Source organism: Antrostomus carolinensis, unplaced genomic scaffold (assembly GCF_000700745.2).
Source record: "Antrostomus carolinensis isolate BGI_N321 unplaced genomic scaffold, ASM70074v2 scaffold44079, whole genome shotgun sequence".
Lineage (NCBI taxonomy): Eukaryota > Metazoa > Chordata > Aves > Caprimulgiformes > Caprimulgidae > Antrostomus > Antrostomus carolinensis.
This window is the reverse complement of record NW_010338700.1, coordinates 12796-30268: the sequence shown is the minus strand read 5'-3', so window position 1 is coordinate 30268 and position 17473 is coordinate 12796. Positions and strand designations below refer to the sequence as shown.

At 36.9% G+C, this 17473-nt stretch overlaps 1 protein-coding gene across 1 annotated transcript in view; it reads right to left on the bottom strand.

Moving 5' to 3' along the window:
* Positions 1-248: 248 nt before the first annotated feature.
* LOC104530879 (arf-GAP with coiled-coil, ANK repeat and PH domain-containing protein 2) overlaps positions 249-17473 on the bottom strand; it is a 29020-nt gene continuing 11795 nt past the window's right edge. Inside the window, exons 3-15 of the mRNA XM_010175599.1 lie at positions 17157-17208; positions 15705-15805; positions 14409-14514; positions 13761-13969; positions 13490-13559; positions 12035-12129; positions 10475-10659; positions 9563-9655; positions 8076-8263; positions 7629-7738; positions 6503-6613; positions 6204-6265; positions 249-1151 (exon numbers count right to left, since the gene is read on the bottom strand). Coding sequence (XP_010173901.1) covers positions 1048-1151; positions 6204-6265; positions 6503-6613; positions 7629-7738; positions 8076-8263; positions 9563-9655; positions 10475-10659; positions 12035-12129; positions 13490-13559; positions 13761-13969; positions 14409-14514; positions 15705-15805; positions 17157-17208 — 1486 coding nt within the window. The 3' untranslated portion in view covers positions 249-1047. The remainder of the gene's footprint in view (positions 1152-6203; positions 6266-6502; positions 6614-7628; positions 7739-8075; positions 8264-9562; positions 9656-10474; positions 10660-12034; positions 12130-13489; positions 13560-13760; positions 13970-14408; positions 14515-15704; positions 15806-17156; positions 17209-17473) is intronic.

Genomic DNA, 17473 nt, shown 5'->3' with positions numbered 1-17473 from the left:
TTGCAGATTATATAAAGAATGCTGCTTCCTGATATAAAGGATTGATTGCCCTACATTTAGGATGGCTGCATTATATATGAGATGTTACATATTCAGCTTAGGGTGAGCAGTGAGAACAGCAAAAAGAGAAGGTAACAAACAGCCTTAGTAGGACTGCTCCACACAAACTCCAGTGGCTCAATATTTATTTTCATGTCTTAAATTTCAAGCTTTGACATCCAAATACTGCAAACAAACCCCACATCATGTCTAGCAAGATTAAGTTTATTTTTCATGAATGCTTCCACATGCTCAATTAAAAGCATACTTGCTTCACAGAAAGTTTAATTTAAGAGGGGACAGAGGGGAAGGAAAATAGATTGCTCTTAGAAGTTTGGTCCTCCAGGATATACACCTATTGTGACTGACCCGCAGTCACCAGCATAAAGGCCAGCCTGGTGTTAAAGCTTCCACTGAAAAAGAGCTTGCAAAGGAGCAGAAGTTACCATGTCTTGTTATTGACAGCTTACCTCTAACCACAGTCAGCACAGGAACAACAGAATCTGTTAATTTACAAGCCCGCAGACAGAAGGGCAACTCAGCAAGTCATTGCCCCATTTCCCTTCCAAACAGTCCTAGAAAATGCAACCCAGACCTTCTTCTCAGAGCCACATTCTTTATGGCCACAGGGAGACAGATGACAGTAGGGGACACTGAACAGCAAAGCTGGTCTCATCATCCTGCCACCCGGAGTCTGCAACGCGTCCAGCTGCGCTCTGCTAACGTTATGTACGAACTGAACTGCAGACAAACTCCGGACGTGCTAGCAGGCGCTATTTTTGTACTGAGCTAGCAGGTATTCCTGGTTTTAAGCATTTTCTTCAGCTGCTGAGGTATACATACTGTAGAACATAAAAAAACTCATACATTTCCCCAGCTACCACAATCTAAAGCTACACTGGAGTGGTATTTTTATCCAAGCTATCTAACAAAATGCATATAATTCATTCTGTTAAAGTAAAAAAAAGACTTGCACTCTAAGGATCAGGTTCTTTTCCTTCTTGACACTTAAGACTTCTGTGAATCTGGCTGCTGGAAACGGTTTAGCTTCTCTGGATTATTTGATGCCATTTGAGAAAAGTCACGAAAAATGTCCTGATAAATTTCATCTCCTAGGCAGAAAAGAAAAGGGAAATGATTTTAAACATTTGTGATAGTTAACATCACCCACCATTGCACAAATGCCCTAGTGTGCTACCAATTACTGTATAACACTTATTAATGATGGAATGATGCTGATGTGAACTCTTTGTGACTGTTTACGTGCATGCAGGTTCTGTAGAAGCAAATTAAACAAAGCCAAACTATACCTGATATAGTACCTCACAGGCAGCCACACAGAGGAAAGTTCAGAGTTAGAAAGGAAAAATGAAAGCATTTTAAAGCAATGTAAAAAGAAAAGTGTTTATTAGCCATTAAAGAATAAAATCCTTGTTTTTGCAAGGAAGTGCTAACCAAGATTCTCTTCAGAAAGGCAGAATTATGGCATAAATAAAGATTTTCTTGGAAACAGAGGTCAGAAGTCTTACAGCCAGACAGAACTGTCCATGAAAGAAACAATCGGCAAGCAATAGTATAAAAAAACAATCCTAAGTAGAGAAATTATTTTTCATAAGTTTTCTTGGTCTATTACTTCAGCAAATATAAATTTGTACATGCATCACTGAACATTCATTACTTTTTAGTTGTGTCTGTGAGTGATGATACTTTCCTTAAAAATCTTTCATTTGGTTTTTTATCTTCACCCTTTGTGCTTAAACACAACATGACTGCTAGTACATATTCCAAAATGAGGGGTGGCAGCGATTTCCACCAGGCCTGTCTCCCTGCCCCTCCCCGTCTACACAGGAACACACATTCAGGAGTGATTACTTCTTGAGTCATTGCCAAGTCATTCTTCTGCCACTTTATAATGGACATTTTCACATTCTTTCATCTGCTGCAGCATTTTGGGCCTTGAGTTCAGGTTTCATTTTAAGACACTAACCATACCCTAATTGCCTTCAAAGGGAATTAAATGCATAAAACATTTGGTCCGGTCAGGAGCTATGCAGCCATCCAAATTTTACCGTCTTCCCAACACAGATGACCACACAGAACACAAGATCCCACCACTTCTGTTCCTTGCTGACAGCTTGATTAATAGCATGACAAAAACAACTCAAAATCTTTCTCATCATGTACATTGAACACTAAGTTTTGGGTTTGTTTTTTTTTAATACAATTGCACAAGAAAAGTATTATTCCACCACTTTTTTCCCAAAGGGCAGTTTTTAAAAGGATTTCTTTTTGTTTTTAAAAGTTTTTACTACAGTGAAAAGTTACACTGTTTTGTTTCTCCATCTTTTAATGCACATTTCCAATATTAGAACTATTATTCTTTTGGAGATGAGACTCCACTCATTTGAAAACACTTTCAGAAATTATAACTGACCTTCCAGAAATATTTAACGTGCATGGCATGTGGGTTTATATAAAAATGTAATGACACAATTCTTCCCAGACTTTTAAAGATAAATACATTCAATACTGCTCTACTAGGAAAAATTAGTTCTAGGGAAATTCCCTTTTGGTTTTCAGATTTAGTTTCAAGTATGTTCTAGAGGTGAAGCAGGCACAGGACACATCTTATTGTAACAGTTTCTGGTAACTGCTTGCACCGGGAGATAAGCACAGAATGAAGGGAGATGGTAACATTCACTGAAAGAACAGATAGGAAGAGCACAAATTGGGATCAAGCTTGTATGATAAAAGCAATTATGCTTTTAATACAGAAGTGGGTTCCAGTGGTGAACTAGTACTGTAGTTCCCATTGCCATATTTGGTTCTTTCATATTAACTTGAAAGAAAGAACAAAAGCTATTTTTTCCAAGATACATTGTGGCTCTGTGTTTGGCTCTATTACATAACAAAAATATTACATACAAAAATAGACTAAAATAAAGTGCCCCTTTAGTTTGTATGCTGCATTAAAATACTTAATACTGTAAACCTTATAATTATTTTAAAATCCTACTTTAAAATTAAATTCTGGAAATTCCCTTTCCAATCAATGTTTTTCCCTAAGGTGCAGATTTTATGTACAAAAATACTGTAACACAGCTTTACCATGTAACAACAGAGTAACTCAAAAGGCACACATCATACATTCAATAAAAGATAGGAAGAAAAAGTAGCAATACTAATATCAAATAGTTAGCAGACATACTGTAGCACCAGAAGATGAGCACTCAAGTATTATACAAGAAACAGTACAATGGTGCATATGGCTTCTACCACCAGAAATTAAGTTTTTGTGGAACAAGCTAGTTTCAGCTAGTTCCCATTCTAGAAATGCTTTGGAAGACCAACTGTACTTTGCAAAGCAATATATACTTCTCTTAGTAGTTCAAAACAGCCAGGTATATTTAAAATGTAAATGCTGATGCCATTAGCTACATTAGTAATTGTTTATCAACCACATTCCTAAAGCGGAGAAATAGGCAGTTGGCTTCACTCTGAAGACAGCAAACTCGTACGTTGGTATTTACCCTCACATAGCTCCCAGCAAACATACAATCGTCTTGAAAAATCCTTATTTTCTTCTAGAATGATAATATTGGAAAAGAGGAGTTCTAAAATAAGGGCACCACAGAGAATGTAACATGTATATGCAGTGAAAAAGACCTGCCTCCTCTATGACCACACGAAGGTATCACACCTTGCGACAGCAGAGAGAGGTTTTGTGCTTACACTTACACATCCACACGGCCCTCCTAGCAGGCTAGCAGATATTAGCATCTAAAACACTCAAATATTTACTTCAGCTTTTTAAAAGAGACTTCAGCAAGTAAAGAATGAAGGAGAGCACAGGTATGTTATCCAAAGATACAGCAAGATCTGGCTGGGACACTATGCTACAGCTTGTGTCCTGAATTTCACAAACTAATCTAATGACACCCTGCCCCTGATTTTGGGGACGCTCTATCCCTCATAGCAGCTCTACTTCCCACTGTTAATTTCGCCTGTTTACAAGGATCAGACACCATCTGTAAAATATCTGGATCAGATGGTATCAACTGCAGCCTCTAGATTCTACTGTATTACAAACTGATAAGAAGGTAAAGATATTTTCAATTAAAGATTAGCCAGCTTTTTATTTAATCTACTAATTGAAGAATCTGTCTAAAAAAATATTTTAAACAAGATGTCAGGGAAAATATTTTCCCCCTTCTCCAGCTTAAACACATTCATATTTCCATGTAAGTAGTGCCTCTATTTGTTACTATTTCACTAAAAGTGACAAATGTTTAGTAACCGAGGCTTTTTGTACAAACTATAGAAATGCATTTTCTGATTTATAATAATTTTGGATTTGTGACAGGTCTATTAAATGATCTGAAATATTAATTTACTATTTAGCATAAAGCTTTTGAATCAAAGTACCTACCTCTCTTAAAACAAAAGCATTTTACTATTCAAAACTGATGGTTATTTTTTTTACCCTTAAAATAAAAATGAGGAGACTCAAAAATACTTCAGTATTTGTTACCTTCAGCCTTGCAGTGAAGCAGTTTGTATTATATCAGAAAACAGCTTTACATTCAAAATGGCCAAACTGGCAATAGATTTTTTTCACATATGTAGCCTGCTGCGTTTTCTGAGTGGGGAATTCTTCCTCATTTAAGCTCATATTCAAGTATATACTTATAAATTATCTGTTGCTCTGCCAAAGAAAGCTTTTGAACATCTGAGTGTCTACAGTACTTTTGTTAATTTGAATTTCCTATAAGATTTGTTTAAAAATAAACTTGAAAAACACCTGTTCTTAAGGACAAACTTTATGAAAGAAATAAATTTGGTTTATTTAATTAGAGTTCATCTGGGATATTGACATGAAACTCAATGTTGCCCCTTGAATATATTTCAGCCCTGATCTGGTAAAAGACATAAGGACACACAGTCCTTATAAATCAGTGGAACATTCCTAGGGGCTTTATAGGAGTGCACCAAGAGTACTCAGCGCTCAACTTTAAAAATAAGGTTTGCCTTTCACTACTGCCAGGCACAGTGGTGTGTTTTTAGCTGTCTAACCTGACGAGCAAGTGTGCCTTCATTATTGATATTTGCATGAGATTAAACTAGGTTCCTAGGAAGCATACCATACAAGAAGAAATGGCTTGCATAAATATCACACCAGAACATAGTGTAAAGTGGGACTGAGTGACTGAGGATAAAGTTGCACATATTAATTAAATTAATTTGTTACTTTCTTGGAGCAGTTGGCTCAAATGTCTGCCAAGTTTTTTTATCAAATTGTAAGATACTACGCATACAAAAATATCATAGAATCATAGAATGGTTTGGATTGGAAGGGACCTTAAAGATCATCTTGTTCCAACCCCCCTGCCATCAGCAGGGACACCTTCCACTAGACCAGGTTGCTCAAAGCCTCATCCAGCCTGGCCTTAAACACTTCCAGGGAGGGAGCATCCACAGCTTCTCTGGGCAACCTGTTCCAGTGTCTGACCACCCTCACAGTGAAGAACTTCTTCCTAATATCTAATCTAAACATCCCCTCTTTCAGCTTAAACCCATTTTCCCTTGTTTTGTTTCTTATTTTTATCTTAACAAATAAAAATACTTTAAAATAAAATCTGAGGAAATAATGTCTGTCTGGAGTTATTTTGAAGTATTTGATATATGTTTTTACATTGGTGTACAAGCATTTTTACTTAAAAAAGGAAAAAAAGGACCATTCCACAGGAAGGAGAATGGTATCATGTAATAAGATAAACTCAACTGTCTCTGAGCAACCTGGGTCAGAAGGTCACTGTTAAATAACGTCAGGTAAATCCTAACACTACATGAAATTCAATGGGACATCAATAGGAGAAAACTGTGGACAACTACCAGCAAAACAGGTTGGTAATGGCTGTACTAACATACACTACTGTAATAATGTACTTTAAACACTCTCCTCTTACGTCCCCTAAATACTCTGACAAAGTCACACCAGTGAATTTCAATGCAGCTTTAACATGTGTCGGTTGTTTATAAAAAAAATTATTGTATGAAGCTAACTTAAATTTCCCTCAGATCCTAAGAATCTAATTGTAAACTGATAAATTCCTGAATACACTTCTTATACTGCATTTCAGTATGGTTATTAGTGGAGTATTGACCTGGCTGTCCATAGAGTCCTTCCGATTCACGCATTTCTTCATTCATCCTTGCTAAACGTAACCTGTGATTTGGAAACAAAAAGAACAATGTCATCTTAAAAGTACTAAAAAAAAAGACTGCGATTCAAGACCTAAAATGCACTCCTGAACCTCACACCAGTGAGGTCCTCTATAGATAGTGCACTCCTGATTTTTCTTTTGCTCTCTCTGCTTTTCTGTAAAGGAATTTTGACATTTCTTATATTTGTAACTTGAAACAGAATAGGAAAATCTAGTTAAAAACAGAACACAGAACTTACAATGTTACAATATCTGCATTTGCAGCTTCTACTGCTATACTCAATGGATCTTTCCCATCTTCATCAGTGGCATGTTGGTTTGCTCCTCGTTTTAGGAATAAACACACTTGTCTGTTTAGAAAAAGCATTTAAGAATAATTTTCACAACAATAAAGGGAAAAAGCAAATAAATTCAAGCTGGATCAACATATTTGGCTTAAATCACCAAAAGTCTCTTGAACATATAATATCAAAACACTGCTATTCATCAAGAACAACTAAGATTTTAACACAGCAGTGAGCAAAACCTTTGTTTAATCCACATTAGAAAGACAGCCTAAGTCAAATCACACTAGTGCAGCAAGGAGTTGAACCCTTCAGAAGGGAGACTGTACCTTCCTGTAACATACTAGCTTGTAGAAACAAAAAACCTCATCCCTTTTACCATGACAGACAAGAACCACCGAGCAGGATGAATCAATACAGGAAAGAACACAGTTGACAGGTGCCAGATTTACCCAATAGAAACTGCTCTAATTTTTCTAATTCTTCATCTCTATATAAAGAGCATACTGGCTAAGCTTAAGGCTTAAACTGTCCCAGGCTGTCAACTCACACTCTATTTAAAATTCATGCATGCAAAGAGTTTGGGCACCACCAACCATATTATTTTGTCCTCACTTGAACTGAGCTGGTACGTGGTTTCAGTTAAAAGCTAGGATTCCAACACTCAAGATATAATGCAGTAAATTTTGAAATGAGATACACTCAGTGCAACACACACAGGTGGGATGAGTCAGAAAAAGCCTTGGCCCTCACACACCACTATTTTTCCTACTTGTATTATATTTCTTAAGAAAATAAGAAAAATCTCATGAGTCTTCACCAAAAGTTCGTGCTATTTCAAAGCATTATTAAAGACATGTTTTTACAAAATGGATCAAAGTGTGTTGATAAATGTGTGTTTTGCTAGTGGCTGAGACTGCCAATTCTAAATGTGATTTCCTCTCTCACCACAAAAGTTTAAGAAAAGCCTGTATTACCTGAAATATATTAAAATGACAGAATTTTAAGGGAAATAAAGAAGATTCACATTAACAACTATACTAAATGATGGCCATTTACAAATTCTGGAGCACTGAGTTACCCAGTATGTCCCAGAACCGTGGCATGGTGCAAGGGTCCTCTTCCTTTCATGTCCCTGATATTCACATTGGCCCCGTTCTGCAGCAAGAATTCACAAGTAACCAACGAACCCTATGGAATAACAGGAAAGAAACAATTCAGCACCAGATCTCTAGAATAAGAGCCAAGCCTGTTCTGCCTTCTCACCACTGGGTCATGTGGCAAAGGAAACAGAAGGGATTTGCTTCCATTTCAATTTAAACACTACTAGGTTATATAATTCCAAACAAAGCATTTACAGGAAAAAAATATGCAGAAACAACTTTGAGAGAACATTGTAAAGACAACTTCAGCATCACATCATCATTTATTAGCAAAGCAAGCAGCTCAAAAGGACCAGTGACACAGAAATGTCCCTATTATTCCCCTTCCCCTCGTCCCGCAGCAGTCGGTCCTGTATATCACATACCCCTTGCACTGCCTGAATGAGTGGTGTTGCTTTGTTTTCTTCTACGTTGACCCAGTTTACTTCAGCTCCATGAGCCAATGCTTCTGCCATATCAGGAAGATTCTTCTCAAAGGCAGCTCGATACAGCTGCAGTCCTGGACTAGGCTGTTTGGAGTCACAGAACACAGAAGACTCTTGCTTGTCTCCTTCTGAAAAGAAAAAAAAAATTGCTTACTTAAACCTGTTTTTATAAGGTATGTCCTGGAATTCTGACCGAAAATGTCATTTCTCCAGCATAAGGTAGCTCAGGTTTTGTAGCCTGCTATGCATTGTCGTCCCATTCTGCCAGAAGTCACAGATACCTTTAACTTGTTCCAGCATTCAGGCATGGCCACTTCACAGAATTATTACTGCCCAGAAAACATTCTCTCCATATTACTGGCACATGTGTACATCCTTCAATCTGCCTATTCCATGTAATTTCTAAGAACTGATTTTAGGGTAGAAGTATGTTTTATCCTATACTGCAAGATAAGAATAAAACTAATTTCCTGCAGAGATGGATTCATACAAATACGTATCTGCAACAGCTTGATAAACCTGAATATGAGGCTAATACTGTTCTGACCTAATTTTTGTTAAGAGATACCATTGTCATTTACCAATGACTTGCTGTGGCTATGATTTTTTTGGACTAAAGCATAATCTTTCTTTTCATCTCAGTAAGTGTTATACAGAGTGAAGTCTGGGAGATAAAGACATTATTATATTTAAGCTTTCATGAGTTACAGCATCATAAGTGTTGCTACCATGCAGTCAAAGAAAGGATCCAAGCCACATGCTGCCTGCCTACAAAGCACAGCTGTGAACTACTAGATTTAAAACATACCTCAGAAGAGTGCTTTGATGTAGAAGAGTAAGTTGGCTTTATAAATAAATGTTTTGGACATTTTGACAAGCCATACTCACTATATCTGTCAGCACAGGATGCTAATATTAGACAGCAAATAATTTCACCAATCAATTTATAAAAGTTTGAGTAAAGAGGGGGTAATGTTTAAAGACATGGTCAATCCACATAAGTAAAAAACAGAAAAATGAAGCAAGAATGCTCAAGTAACATAAAGTCTATTATCTGCTACTTAATAGGAATTGCATTTCCAAAGACTTAACTATTTATAGAAGGATTATGCATTTCTGTGGAGACTTGTCTTTATCAAAATTCAGCATTGCTCTATCTGATAAAAACCAAAGTTCTGTCTCAGTATCACCTAACTGGAAAAAACAGAATTCTCTGAAATCATTTAGAAGGATGCAATGTCATTCTTGCTACCAAGCCTAGAGGAGAGAAAGGTCACTCAAGCAATTATTATCCATGTTGAAAGTGTTTCAGTCCACCAGGATAAGAGAGACATGAAGTGTATCATCAGGTACTACCTCTTTGGTAAGAACACGCTACCAAGAAGTAGCGATTAAATTTTCATCTTAAAGTGCAAAGCTTAACGCACCTGGTTCATACAAACTGTTGGTTGATATAGTAGAGGCAAGGTGTTCTCTGCTGTCATCAGCACTCTGCTGGATCCCACTGTCAATGCTTCGTACTGTTTTGAGGAGAAACTGTAATTACTATGCAGACCATAAGTTACCTACTCTTCACAGATACCATGATAATAAAGCAAGCTCTTATACTTGGTCCTGAATACTATTTTTTTTTTAAATGACTAGTAATTATTCAGTATTCTTATTGCATCCATGGAAAAATATGAAGTCACATATTGCAACCATAACATTTTACAATAATAATAAATGTCAAAGATTATTAGAAAGGAAAATATCAGGATAAGTAAAAAAGCTTAAATTATTTCATGAGAACACTAAGCAATGCAGTAGCCTGGAAACAATGGATTCAAGGCAGGGAGATGGGCATGACACACAATGGATCACTAGTGCAAAACCAGAACACGCCATAGCTGTAGTACTTACTACTACGTAGTTTTGAAGAGGTATCAAAGTAGGAGAAGAGTGAATCTAGTTCATCAGGACAGAACAGAGACTCCCGCCTCGCCTCGTCGCTACTTACAGCAACCGCTGGGACATGCAAGTTAGCAAAGCACAAAGCAGGCAGTAAGGAAGGGATAGGGCAGGAAAGAACGTTATTGGAAAAATTAAGAAGGATGAAAATACGGAGGAAAGAAAGTGGTTAATATGTTTCTGAATGATAAGCATTCCACTCCAAATTCTTCCCCACCTAAAACTGCACATCTCTGAACAAGTCTTTTCTCCCCTGCACTTCTGAACTAGGCTATGACCCATTAAAAGACAGGTTCTGATTTCTCTGCCTGAGGTAGGAAATCAAGTAATACAAAAATACATAACTTTGCAAAGAACACGTGTGATACAGTGAAGAAGTGTGCAAATACCTTTTTGGGATGCTGCACCTTGTTCCCCTGCCAAAAGGGATTTTTCAGGGCCACTGTGCCTTTTCTCTTCCCGACTTTGAGGCAAAACTTTTGTTCCAGATTCAAGCGGAGATACTGATGCAGGCTGCTTCTCTACAAACTTTCTTTCCACATATTTTGCCCTGATGTATGCCTCCTTTTCCTGCCTGTCATATACAAAATCCCTGGAGTTAGTATTTTAATATTTTCATTAATTAAAAGAACATCCATTTCATACTAAAGCCAGTAACAAAAATGGTAGTTTGGCACTGCACATAAGACACCCCTATGACACATTTTCAGAAATATGAAGAGGACACTGTCTAACTCTTTCTGGATTCTTGTTTAAATTTTGCATAACGCTCACAAGAAAGTAATTTTGTTAAGTTCAAATATGTATATGTTCTTTCAGGCAGAGACTTTGGAAAGTGGTATGTGGAAGACATAAGCATTAGCTACCGTATGTGACTTGGAATAGAATAGGTTCCTTGGAAGGCACCTACAATGGTCACCTAGTCCAACTACCACTTCTTGGTATTAATCCTTTATACATGTTTTATGTTGTTAATAACCAATTAATATAGCATTAATATTTAGCTTCTTAGGTAAATATAAATTACAACATTTGTTAAAGGAACAGAGATTGCACAAGATAACCATAATAACAAGCCTGAGGTAGGCACAGCCACCAGTTCCATAATGCATACTGAAATATTTTTCCTTGTAACCCGGGGTTATCATCTTAAGACACACACACCAGTTGTGACAAACTGACGAAAGGGGCTATAAAAGTATTACTGCTGGAACTGCTGAAAAGCAGTTACCAGTAGAAGGAACATCTAGCAAATCTCCTATATTATTTATATTATTATCATTACCTCCAAATTGCCAACACCTTATAAAACACTGCTTTCTATACCATAAAAGTGCCTGACAGCAAGCAGCACAGAACTGGAAAGCTGGAAAGAAAAGAAGTTTTAAAAGGCATCTTATACAACAAAATAAAACATTAAGAAACTACCTTCAAACACAAATTAGCATTGGAGAAATGGAAGACAGCAGTACAATCATTGCTGTAAAGCAGCAGAGCTCATGTACAGTGTAGGCAGAAAGAAAAGAGCATTCTGGGAATCAGTGAACAAAAGTCAAACTCAAGAACAAAGTCACTGTAAACAAAAGGCACAGCCACAGGCTCCTTCCAGGAGCACTCACAGACCAAGTACAGCTGGCTGAGATGGTAGACAGGAAACAAAATCAACATGCTCACGTTGATGAGACAGAGCAGGATGCTACAGAGCTATCATCAAAAGGAGGGAGTGAGATCAGAAAGAGAGCAAGTGGACAAGAGTAGCTAAAAGGGACCAGCAGAAGGAATACTCAATAAAGAGAGTGCGAAAAGGGGGAGAAGAAAATATACTGGTGATATGGGGAAATGAAGAGTAAATCAAAGGACTGTTACACAGTTAAGAGGCAGCATCTTTTAAAGCTGGAGGCTGAAAGAAGCAACCAGAAAAGGAAGAGGCACTGCTAGTAAATGACTACCTTTGGCTTCCAGGTTGTGGCTTCTTTACTCCCACTTTTTCCAGCTTCGCTTCATATATTCTATTTATAACATCATTTCCCAATTCACACATAAGCTATGAAGCAAAATAAATAAATTCAAATACATTTGCAAAAGGTTTTGTCTACCTATTTAGTTGTTTTTAACCTCAATCGGTCTATTTTTACAACTTAGTATTTTCACTGGTAAAAGTACATTTACAGAAATAAACATGGGTTTGTATCATGATAATGAAACTATCGGTGAATAGTGAGACTCAATTGCAGGTAAGATAGTAAAAAAAAAAATATAGTCACTCCTTTAAAGTGCCATTCCCTTCTGAAAAGGACTGCAAAAATGACCATCTGTCATTCAATAACCTTTTTTGTGCAATCAGAATGACATCTGCAAGCCTCATTTACAAAAGTATTCCCTTCCTAGAGTAGTTTTGCCAGTAGCTATTCTTATCCCATCAGCAAGAGACAATTCAATCAAGTCCATTCCATCTTGTCCAACAGACATTTTTGCTAAACCATAATCTGTTATGTCTATAGGAAAAGATTAGAAACAGAAAACAGCCTGCAGATACTACTTTAAGGTGTATTTAGCCCACAAGTCCAATTTACAGCAATGAACAGACTTCATGCTTCTAATATCAGGTAGAATATTCAGCTCTAGTATTTACATAAACAGGACAAGGGGTGTAGTTTTTCGAGTTGTTTGTTTCCTCAGCATGAATACATTGATATTAAAATTATTTCAGGTCAAACCACAAGAGAAACAGCCCTACTCACACTGTCTTTTGATTGTTTAGAATAGAGAAGCAGTATTTAAGTACCAGAACATCACAGCTAGAAACAAATGCTTCGCATCAGTTATTCAGCTGCACACATGCATCCATGCACGAGCTCCTATTTTGGTATTTCAGTGTCACATGATTTTCATAACCATGTTTCAAGCTACAATTTTGGCACACAAATAGCACGTGAGCAGTTGCGTGAATGTTCTCCTATAAGCCATCAGGAGTACAAAATCAAGATATCACTGTAAGAGTTGGCATCTGAATTTCCAAGCATGATCAGCATGATGTATGCTATACAGCGCTTCCAAAGTTTTTACAGACCAATAATATAGTGGGCTGAAAGAGATTTTCATTTTTATATATTGAAAGTATCAGATTAAACTTACTACTCAAAGTGCATTTGTGAAACCGAAAGCAGCGTGTTGTTCTGACTCGCCAGTTTGTGACAAGAATGACTACGGCTACTGCATGTATTATAAGAAAGTGTGAATTAAAGAAAACCTACACACAACCATAAGCAATTTGGAGTAGAAAATTTAAGACATACGCTGGGTACAAATGCAAGTGCTTCCTGCACTGAGCTTTCTGATGCAGCGGCTTTAAAACAACAATCTAAGTAAGTATGAAATCAAAACTTGTTTCAAAAATATCATACCTTTAGAAGTTCAGGTTCCCATGAATCCAGTGTTAAAGATCTTACTTTTGAAAAGTGGACTCCCAAGCTCCTAAACAGCATGAAAAAAAATATTAACCTGTAACTGCACGTTGTGTCTTACCTCAGACAGCTTTACCATTAATTTACACAAATAAAGCAGTTCCCTTAATTCTGTTAACAGAGGTCTCTAACTTTGCTTCAATATACATTTGAAGAGACAAACCTAATTAAGTCAATGCATAAATAAAATAGTTCTGAAGAGCTGCCCAACCTGTGAATGCCAGAGCACTCAATGCACAACGTGATTCCCAAGTTGATACTGGCCCAGCGAGGATCTGCCAAACCACAATCACAGCAGGCAGCGTTACCAGGAATACACTGAACTCGCTGTAGAGCACTTTCTCCCTTCAACAACTTCTCTTTTGTCTCACTGCCAGATTCTAGGCTTCCAGTAGAAGGGGATGATTTCTTTTCCTGTTTCTAAAATAAATAAATAAAAACAAAAGATACACACTAAATTAAAGAAACAAAAGTCCTACAGATACTGACAGTGCACCAGAACCCTAGAAAAGGAACTTCTGCATTTAAGGCCAAGGGAAATCATAGAAATGAAAAAATGTTTAGTTTTTTAGCCTTTCAGAAGAAATACAGAACTGAATATAGGGCTACCCAATAATTCTATGAATTTTAATCACACACACAAAAAAATCTCATCGAAACATATAGGCCCAAGTAACATTAGTAAGATGGAGTGAAAGATAGATTAGATATAAATTATAGTTTTTAAAATGTAATTGCATTTCCACTGGAAGATAAACAACAGATTCTTTTTTCCCCTCCCCTCTCATAAAAAGAGGTCTTCTCTATTTTTAATTTTCAGGATCTAAAGAGAGGTTGTTTGGTTGGTTCTTAAACTCACCTCAGATTCATCCCCTTTCTCTCTGTAAGCTGTAGCAATACTGGTCTGGACAGCTTTAATCCATGCCTGTCGCAGCTTTTCCGAGTCAGCCTGAAGCATGCAGCTTCTGTGACAAACACACACACACCCGGATTCAGAGAGACTGGCCAAGCAGCTGTTCTCAAACAACACATTGTTCAATAAAACACAGGCTCTTGAGAGAGTTTAGTGCTCTCACCACAAGTATATTGTTTAGTAGGCATCATCTAATAAACTTATTTTGAGATAACAAAGCAGCTGAATCTATGAAAACTCCTTGTTTCAAAACTAGTTGTGGGTAATGCTAAAACATATAGATGAGCCTTTTAAAATAACCCAGAGAATGGCTTAGCTTCCTATTCCCTTTCCTTTCTTATTCCAAATTTTTCTTTTTTATACCCTCACATACAATTTCCCCCCATGACTAATTACACAAGATACAGGTATCAGTCCTTGAAAACACGGGTCATCCACAGAGATCAAGATAAAATTATTTTAAAGCTCTCTGACAAAAAATGAACTACTTTTCATACCATGAAGTATAAAACTGATCCAACAATTAGGCACTGAAAAAGTATAGGCAAGCAAGAGCAAAATGCATGTTAAAAGCAAACCGCAACTGAGAATGCAAACATTAGGACAACAATCTATTAACAAGAGAAATCTAAGTAGGAGTGGGGATTATAGCTAACACCCACACCTAAAAGCAGGTTGACCTTATATAAAAAAATTAAATATGGTCACATCTCAAAATTATTAATGAAAAATCCACGTCCTGTGCCCTGGCTGCAGCAGAACTGCCACACACCTCCCAATATAACCAATACACTGCGCTGCTAGCATTGAAACTACATATTTGGTAGTTTCATTTAGCGCATTCTGAAATGTAACTTAACACTACTGAGATGACAACTTCTTAATATGTTTCTCTCTCATTACACCAATCAGAAATTTGGAGAAAGAGATCTATTTTTTACATTACTAAGCAGCTTGATAGTATCAGCCACAACTAAGCCACAACAGCTCCACAATCACAATCCATTTATGCATAAAGCACAAGAATGTATGTTTACTTTAGTGCTAAAAGTAAACTAAATACCAGGAACACTTCTCACAGCATCACTTACTCTTAGCCAAAATTTCAGAACATAGAATTTTTCAGATACTTTTCCAAGAGAAAATGTTATCCCAAGAGAAATGTTAATCTTGCATTTCAAGACAACTGAATGTAACATTTTTTTTATTTTTAAATAAACATGCTCCATCACTTCTCCTTACTTTGTTGGAGAAACCACCTCAAAACAGAAGCGTCTTTCTATGTCCTCACAGTGTTTAACTGTGCAAAGCCGCAAGTCTTCAACAACCACTGTGGGATTATCCTAAGAGACAAAAATTAACAAAATGAGTTACAGAGGAAAGATAATACAGTTGCTAATAATCCCAAATGATTTCTAATTTAATTCTATATTCTACTTGCTTGTTTACACAAATTTCTCCTCCAAAAATAAAATTTTAAATAGGTGGAATCAGAGATACTTAGCAGGAAATATTTAGATAAATTTTAACGCTTTGTTATATTTTATGCAAGTTTAATACAAATTTTGGAGAACTCATTTGTACCTACAATCCAATCTACTAATCAATCAACACCTTAAATTTAAACAACAGTATTCAAGGGTGTTCAGAGATATTTTCTAAGAGATTCAATTAGCTCACAACTAAATCAGAAAGACTATACCTAAATTAGCAGTACTGTGAGTGCCAAGTACAAAAACCAGAAGCAGGATGCAGTGGCTTTGAAAATTTGATTAAATTCATTAACAATTCTATTCTAAACAAAAGGCATTTTAAAGGTGTGTTTTTAAAAACATTAAAATGGAATTGGAATTCACAAACACAAAATGCCCTCCTCAAATGCGCTCACACAAACTCAACTGTTTGCTTCCTTTCCAACCACAAAAATGAAGACCCCTGATTCGATAGCACCAGATAACAAGGAACAGTCTCTGAACCTGGTTTGTTAACACTGAAGAGAAATTAATTGTCATAAACTCTACCCTGTTTTTTTCCCCCTTCTCCATACAGTTCTCTGTTGCAGATACAGCTCGTGGTGCAAAAGCAGATTCCAGAACGGTACAAAAAGGAGCAGGGGCTCAAATGTTGATTGCAAAGGCTTTTACAGCTTGGGGCAGGGCTGCAAAGCTGCTGTTACACAACAGCCGTACTTTCCTACCACCAAAAAGACCCATCCTGACTGCGGAACCACCTCACATTTTCAATATGAAATACATACACACAGCACCCCTGACTGTTCAATAACAAATGCTTTCATGCCTTTTTTCCCCCCTCTCTCCCCAACTGCTAAATGGGGTATGTGAATCCAGTAAGAGTTAAACACCACAGCTCAAGGAACAGCACAGAACACTTCGCTGCCACCAACTGTGTACAAGCCTTTTGAGACCAACAACTTTTAAGGTTCTTCCATAAACCTTCTCTGCAACAAGGTAACAACACCCACAGCAAATAAAGTCACTGGGCAGGAATAAAAAAAAATCTCCAAGTGTAGCTATTAGTCTCATTTTACAAAGGGAGAAACTAATTTAGAAAATACAGTAGGTTGTTCCAGACCACACAGGATGCCAGTGTCAGCACTATTTCTTTTTCTCCTGATCAATCAGAAAAACCATCCCACTCCCCCCAGACTATCCCTAGCCAGTTTTTAGTACCTACCTTAAATTTCTTCTGGTACACAAGTTGGTTATTTTGTATTGAGAACCAGCGCCTATTCAAATAAAGAGACATCCAGACAATACATAACTGTACGGTGCTTATTTGACCAAAATGCACTAACATACAGTCTACAGAGAGACTGCATAAAAGAACTCACAAAAGTAATGCTGCAGTCAATTCTGGCAAGTATTTAGTGAGAATAATAGTGAGAAAAAAGGGAAAGCAGAGACAAAACAGAAAAGAAAGCAAGGTTCAAATAATTTGAATCCTAAACAAACACATTCATGTTATGACAACATTAGTTAAGCTATCACACA